The following is a 7,979-nucleotide window of genomic DNA, read 5'->3' as shown; positions in this document are numbered from 1 at the left end:
TTCCTGCCTGTTTCCACACCTGGCTTTTATTCAGCACTGGGCCACCGCTGTCCTGCTCCGAGGACTGGACTCATATTCCTGCTGAGCACAACAAGTTGGCTGAACACACTTGCCTCCAGATAATCTCCACCAAACCGACATGCCTCAGCTGAGGTTTGGGCTGAAAGGAACGAAAAATAGAGCTGGCATGGCCAGACTGGAGAGTTGTATAGGTTGTGTGAGTTGCTGCAGCTTGACTGATAGTGGATTCAATGAGAAAAAAAACAAACATGTTTTGAAACTGGTTTTCCTTTCCTTTTCTTTTCTTACAGGAGTGTAGCTGGGGAAAAAGTTTGAGATCTTTCCCAGTGCCGGATGGACACCCCCCGTCAACTCTCTTGGACTCGACCTAACACTTCTATGAGAGCAGACATTCTGGAACAATGGAGTTGCCTGAAGAAGACAGTCCTCTCTCACTGACATGGAAGGACATCTGTGACTGGAGCACACTCAACCTAACAACCCCATCGAAAGTAACCATCCTATAGATAGACTGAAGTGTAGTTTAAGCGACACCCATTTGTTCAATTCATAGATGTTGAACAGTCAGCCAAGGCTCACAGGAAGATTCAGCTGGCAGTGACGCACAGAAGACCAAGGCCACTGGCATGCCTGTGAGGGTTGACAAAAAGACACGTGTCTGCGGGAATACTCAAGTATGGAGGGAGACTGTCAGCATAGGAGCTCAGGGACTTGTGTCTTTATGCCGACATCATCTCGACACTGTCAGTTCTTGTATCTATGCTAGAGAGTAAAACTGCCTCCAGTTCTGCACATTTGTACTTTCCATAAAACAAAACAGTTCAGATTCAAATTTTAATTTCCAAGTGATGCTGAAAAATTACCTGAATGGATTTGATCCCAGCTCAGATAATACGGTGAGATAAGACGAACATCTCGCAGGTGGAAGTTATACATTTCAGAGAAGAAAAAAAAAGCTTTCAGAGCTCCTGAGAATACAAGAAGTCCTAAATCCAGTGTCTCAGGAAGCTGCGAGCCTGCCCTTCTTTCATAGCACCAAACTGAACCTGCTAAATCACTCGAAGGCTGCCAAATCCAGAGGATTAACTCACCAGTTGTAGATCTCAGACAGCTTTGTCTTCTTTGTCCCAGAGTTTCGTGAAGTGCCGAGAACTTTTCTTTCCTAAAAGGTGTCAGCTTAAGGACTCTCCATACCTCCCCTGTACAGCACATGTAGAGCCAAGTGGACATAAAAACGAATCTGTTTAAAAATCTGTTTAAAAAAACACAACATGTCTCAGTGTCGGAGAGTGGGAGCGTGGGGCGTGTTGTTTGTCCTGGGGGTCCTGAGCTGCTGTCGTGGGGAAGGGGCCGGTGGCCCCAGGACTAGAGGCTTGTCCCAGGGGAGCAGCCAGGAGGACGGGCTCATGTCCCACGAGCGGGTGAAGAGAGGATGGGTGTGGAACCAGTTCTTTGTGGTGGAGGAGTACACTGGAACAGAACCCCTCTACGTTGGCAAGGTAAGATATGCATGAGAGGTGCGGGTTATTACTGTCTCTGTAAAGTAAGCTCTTTGTTTACGGCTGATGTTTCATTTTCCACATACATCTTACTGTAAGTGTCAGTCATTTGTCTGACTGCGTGAACCATATAACAGGTTTATAGTATGATACACAGCGACAAGATGACATTGAGACGTTGGATATGATATAAGATAGGTATTACAGTTCCGAGAATAGAATCCAAGAATACACAATTTCCTCATGTTTCACTAATTTACTTTTGACAGCTTTTTTACTACACTTCATATGGTATGTGGAGTTCTTCACTGATATAATTAAATGCCTGATACAACTGGCAGTGCTATAATAATTGCCTTCATTTTTTCCTATCTGATGGAGAATTCTCGTATGTTCACTGTAGGAGACCAGAGTCAAGCGTCTCTTGCCAGGAGGCAGGGACTACAGCCAGAGCAAGATGGAGACTGACAGGGAGGACGACAGGCAGGCAGGCAGGCAGGCTTAATTGTATACGTCCATGTGTGTGCAAGACAGAGAGATAGGAGAAAGACGAAGAAGACATTTAGAGAGAGAGAGAGAGAGAGACAGAGAGACAGAGAGAGAGAGAGAGAGAGAGAGAGAGAGAGAGAGAGAGAGAGAGAGAGAGAGAGAGAGAAAGAGAGAGAGAGAGATGTTGAGTGGGAGAGAAATGCAAACAGTATGTGTGTGCGCAAGAGGGAAAGCTAAAAGGTGAACATGTTAGAGAGAAAGAGAAACCAAAAGTAGAGAGAGGGGTGAAAGGTAGAGCGAGAGAGCGACATAGAGAGAGAACAGAGTCAAGTAGAAAGACCGAGAGAGAAACAGAAAGAGAGAAAGAGAGGAGAAAGGTAGCGAGTCACAGAGAGAGAACAGAGTGAAGGAGACAGAAAGAAAGAGAGGCTTAGAGAGTGAAAAGGGATTCATGCATTTTGAAATGATTCATTAAGAGAGAGTGTGCCAGGGTTAGCAGGGAGCTGATATATAAAGGGGGGAAGGCACGGCAGGGGAGGGAAGAGAGATGATTTTATTAATAAAATTACGCAGAGTTATTGCACTCCATGAGGCTGGGGCACGAGCCAAGACTATTAATAGTGTCTGGGTGGTGGTGTTGCCGGACTCATCCATCGCTGAGGGTATCAAATACTTTAATTAGAGCAATAGAGGATTAAATACAGCCAGCTTGCCTCCTATCAGCATTGGCCATTTACAGCAAGTCCCCCCCCCCCCCCCCCCCCCTGCCCCCCACCCTCAACAAAGTTGCTTAGGCTGTCCTACTGTAATCATTACTCTGCAAATGAAATATGATTTTCCCTTAATGGTCACTCATGGCAGTAAACTGGCAGGTATGTCCAGTGCATTTGGATAATGAATCCCTAGATCCACTTTCTATCTTTCTCTCTCTGTCTCTCTCTTTTTCTCCCTCCCTCTCCCTCTCTCTCTCTCTCTCTCTCTCTCTCTCTCTCTCTCTCTCTCTCTCTCTCTCTCTCTCTCTATTTCTCTCTCTCTCTCTATCTCTCTTTCTCTCTCTCACACACCTTTAATTTCCACCTCCAACAACATATACCGTAGAAGAACTCTCTCTCTCTCTCTATCCCTCCCTGCCTCCCTCCCTCCGAGTCTGGGTTTTCAGTGAGTGTGACAATGTCTTCATGGACAACTGCTCAAAGCGTTTCGGAACGTGTTTCCTTTACGGATTATTGAATCGATTGTGTATCCATACACCCTTGCTGTGTGATTTCCATGTCTGAGATCTGTTGACCTTCTGACTGGACGCCGGCGCATATCGAACGGCTCACTGTTGGATTATTCTGTCTTTGACACAGATAAATAGAGCGCACAATAATAGGTCAGAGTTAGCAATCTCTCAGTTCCCTAGAACCTGCAAACCTACAGATTTCCTCTTATAAAGACAGACATGGAAGGGTATGATATGGTAGCAACCACACAGGATTCGCTCAGGATCTGAGTCAGTAGAATAATGCACTGTAGCCCGCCTGTCGTGTTTTTAGTTCCTGTTCCTTTAGGGGTTAGGGATGGTCCTGGCTGACTGCATGAGTAATGGTTGTACGTCTTCACATGGATAGTACCCCCCCCTCCCCCCCCCCTCCCCCTTGTTGTCAGCGTTAGCTAAGTAGTCTTTGATGACATGTTTAATCAGATAGTGTGTAGATAGTGTTTGATCACACGCCTATTTTAATAATTCTTCTTAGTGTGATGTTCCAAGCACAATTAGCAGAATGCTGGTTGGTTGTGACATCACAGGGTTGTCATCAAAGGGGAACAAAGTAGCTTAAGGATGAGGATCTAAAAGGCAGGAATTGGACACGTTTCAGGGAACTTTCTCCCGGGAAGATGAGAGAGAATTTGGGTTGCTTTTGCTGTGTTATCTCTTAAGGCTATTACCTTCTCTCTCTCTCTCTCTCTCTCTCTCTCTCTCTCTCTCTCTCTCTCTCTCTCTCTCTCTCTCTCTCTCTCTCTCTCTCTCTCTCTCTCTCTCACACTCTCTCTCTCTCTCTCTCTCTCTCTCTCTCTCTCTCTCTCTCTCTCTCTCTCCTCTCTCTCTCTCTCTCTCTCTCTCTCTCTCTCTCTCTCCTCCTCTCTTTCTCTCTCCCTCACTCTCTCTTTAAATATATATATACTGTATGGATATACATAGACGTGTTTGCGTGTGAGAGCCTTTCCTGGTTGTGCCTTGAGGTGTAGCCTAAATCATGTATAAAACAATGGAAACATTTACAGAACACTTTGATGCAGTGCTTCACTCAGACTAACAACATGACTAGTGCTTCAAAAGGCATCAGAGTTTATAGTGTTTGACAGAACTGCGTTGGGTTCGGGTACAACGAGATGACTATGAGCCGTTTTAGTACGACACTGGAATGTTTGTAGTTGGTTGTTTGGAGTATTTTCAAACTGCCATCACACTTGTTGTATCTAAACCCAGGCTAAGACCCCAAGCTAGATTGCTTTACCTGAGCACTTTTTGCCACTTTGTCCTGCCCGCTATGATAAGCCCCCCCCGACCACAGGGTGTGGAAGGTTTGGACAGTGTGTACGGCTGTCACTGCCGCAGTACAGTCCTGTGGTGTTCCCTTCAGTGAGCTGTGTGTGGGGGATGGCGTGGTTGTGCCTAATGGTGTACATCTGTGTGTGTGTGTGTGTGTGTGTGTGCATGCACACTGTTTTGTTTGTCTGAAATGGCCAAAGTCATAGCTTCCCTCATGTAACTCTCACACATTCGGCTTAAGGTGGCGTTCTCATCTTTGTCCTGGAGGACTGTGGAGGAGGTCAGGCACACACATACTGATGACTGACACACTGTGCCTAGTGCTGCACAGCATTGACCAATCTGCGACAACGTTACACCTCCAGTCAGTCTGTTCAGTTCATTTGATTCGTCTTTCCACCGTCTGAAACAGAAAAGCCCGCCTGCTGTTTTTAGATTTAGCAGTGGCATGTCGACTTGGCTGATGGTTGGGATTGCTAAGCAAGTGAAGCCCAGACTGTGACCTTTAGTTAGGGGTGCACAGCTTAGCGGCGGCCTGAATCACTGGGCTGGAGATGGACTGACAGACGGATGGGCACATTCAGCCTGAGGGGAGTGGAGCAGCGTCATCCCAGCACAATCACAGTCACGCTCACTCTGCCAGGACCGTCTCTCTCTGAAAACATGACGTCCTCGGACAAGTATGCATGCGTGTCTGTGTGTGTCTGGGTGTGTCTCTGTGTGTGTGTGTGTGTGTGTGTGTGTGTGTGTGCGTGTGCGCGCGTCTTACGGTTTTGGTTCTACCATTGTTCTTCATCTTTGTGTATGGCGTCTGTTGTGAGAGTCTAGACTTGGCTGCAGTGAGATACAGTATGTCTAGCTGATCAAAGACGACAGACAAAGACAGCCTGATAGCAGCTGGAGAGAGACTTTGTTTTCAAGTCACAGTGCATCGGGCTATTGAAGGTTCTTTTATTATAAATGAAATATTGATACCCAAAAAAGTATGTGTTTTTCTCCAACCGTTCATTTATTTTACTTTCAGGAAAATTCAATATGGAAGGAAAGTGAGGGAAAAGCGGCGATATCGAGGCATGGTCGTGCATTATTCTGCACTTTTACGACAAATACTTAATGAAAACCCCCTTGAGGGTGATAGAGGCCTGTATTTAATTAAAGCTTTATAAAATATTAACAGGGGAGGCCGGGGCAGTATTCCCCTCAATCCTCCCCTGTTCGGGCTGAGGAGCTAGTTCTGAATTCTAATTGCAGATACTTAGGTGGGGGGAGGGGGTGAGGCCGGGGTGCTCCAGTGCGCCGAGGAGCCAAAGGGTAGGAGACCGCTGCTTGAATGTCTTCTAATCACATTATGAGAACTCTGGGTTGATTTATAAGAGCTATTCAAGTTCACTTTTTTACCCTGGTGCTCACACAACCCACCTTTAACAGTCTCAGAAATGACTTTGATCTCATTTAAGTGAGTCTGTTCGGTGAAGGGCAAGATTTCGGGGGGGGGGGGGAGGGGGGAATGTGGGGAGGCTCGCACTCGCTGTCTTTTGTCACGGCGCTGATAGAATTGCTCGCGCCGCAAGTGGAAAGGGTCACTGAGGAATGGCTGCCGGATTCGGAAAGAATACACTACTCTTGACTTCTGATTGGGTGCATGAATGCTCTTGAATTTTTGTGCTTCACATTCATTCTTCTCGGTCTCTATTCTACTCTGAAGGAGAATCGTTGACTTTTTCTCAGGGCGTATTTATCGGCCAGGTTGTTTCTCCAGCAGCAAATATAATGCCAGTGCCTTTCTGAAAGTGAGATATTCGCCAGATAAACCCATCTCATTGTCACCCCTCACCAAACTCCTCCTCCACCATTTCACGGGCTCCTCCTCTCTCCTTGGTTGACAGATCCACACGGACTCCGACGAGGGCGAGGGCACCATCAAGTACACCATCTCCGGGGAGGGGGCGGGGTCCATCTTCATCATCGACGAGCTGACGGGAGACATCCACGCCACGGAGCGACTGGACCGGGAGGAGAAGACCTACTACACCCTCCGAGCCCAGGCTCGGGACCGCCTCAGCGACGACCCCCTGGAGCCCGAGTCAGAGTTTGTCATCAAGGTCCAGGACATCAACGACAGCGAGCCCAAGTTCCTGGAGGGACCCTACATTGGGAGTGTGGCTGAACTGTCGCCCATAGGTGAGGAGGGTGGGGAGGGAGGGAGGGAGGGAAGGAGGGAGACGGGCAGGGAAGAGCATGAGCATTATACTGGAAACGTATAAAAGCTTTGTGTCACACGGTGCCAACTCTTTAAAAATGTGATTAAAAAAGTTGTGGTTGACATCAAATATATATTTTCCTTTCAGGTTGTCATGGTCCTCAAGCCCAACAAATAACAGCGCAGCTGATTATCAAAAGTTTGAGGATAAGAAACTTTGTTTTGGGGTTTGAGTGTGGGTGTGTAGGGGGGGGGGTGCCAGAGAGTGTTTAGCGGGGGAGACTACAGGAGAGGGCTAAATGAAATGGCTCATTGCTGGTCCTTATAAGAATGAATTCCTGCCGCCTCAGCATGCTTCCGACCAGGTCCACTCCTGCCCTCGGCGCTCTCTGAAACGGAGAGGACGAGGAGGGGGAGAAAGCCAGGGAACAGGACTAAGCCATTGATGTTTATGCCCTCCCTGTTCCCTCCGCCCCCTTGTCACCCCCCTCCAACACATGCCCCTCTCCCCTCCGCACCTCTCAGTCAAATTACACATTAAAGAGTGTGCACTTCATGTTTTATACATTGGCACAGAGTGCCAGGCCCTAATGAGATAACTGGAGTGCTTAGTCAAGCTTTTTTTGTGTAGCCATATTTGCTCTCATGTCGAACAATAGTTGATGGGGGCGGTGCTGGCACTTGTGCGATAGTGTCACTGGTACCATGGTGGCTGAGGCCTGTGTGACAGCTTGCCAGGCACTCGCCACCCCCCAAACCTAGCTGACTAGAGCTGCTCCAATGAAGGTTTTGGTGTGCAGCGCCGCACGCGCTCATTTCCACTGACACAGCATCGCATCTTGTTTAGCCTTTTAACCACTAATTGGTAGTAGCTGACAGTCTTTTGACTAATGGTTAACCATTTAATCGTGGTAGCTGATGTCGTTTCGTAGCTTTAACGGTGAACCGTTTAATCATAGTTGCTGACGTAGTTGTGTTGCAGTGTGGGTTGATTTTGGGGTCTGAATGGTGAACAGGCTCAACGATGAAAACAGAGTTTGTCATCGAGGGCCGCTTCTGCTGGGGGGGGTCACATCGATATGGGACGGACGGACGGACGGACGGGGGGGTAGCTTCAGCAGGGGGAGCTCCGGCAGGGAGCTTGGGCCTCCGGGTGTACGGACCAGTCCTCCTCCTCCTCCTCCTCCTCCTCCTCCTCCTCCTTGCCTGTGAGGACAATCGATAACAGCGTTAC

The 7,979-nt window shown here is 47.9% G+C and overlaps 1 protein-coding gene across 1 annotated transcript in view; it reads left to right on the top strand.

The window, feature by feature from the left end:
* The first annotated feature begins 1,292 nt into the window (after positions 1 to 1,292).
* The window catches only part of LOC136933699 (cadherin-22-like), a 47,997-nt gene continuing 41,310 nt past the window's right edge, over positions 1,293 to 7,979 (top strand). The window contains exons 1-2 of the mRNA XM_067229234.1: positions 1,293 to 1,520; positions 6,432 to 6,726. Coding sequence (XP_067085335.1) covers positions 1,293 to 1,520; positions 6,432 to 6,726 — 523 coding nt within the window. The remainder of the gene's footprint in view (positions 1,521 to 6,431; positions 6,727 to 7,979) is intronic.

Source organism: Osmerus mordax, chromosome 1 (assembly GCF_038355195.1).
Source record: "Osmerus mordax isolate fOsmMor3 chromosome 1, fOsmMor3.pri, whole genome shotgun sequence".
In the NCBI taxonomy this organism is placed as follows: Eukaryota; Metazoa; Chordata; class Actinopteri; order Osmeriformes; family Osmeridae; genus Osmerus; species Osmerus mordax.
The sequence above is the reverse complement of the archived record's forward strand: the minus strand, read 5'-3'. Positions and strand labels throughout refer to the sequence as shown.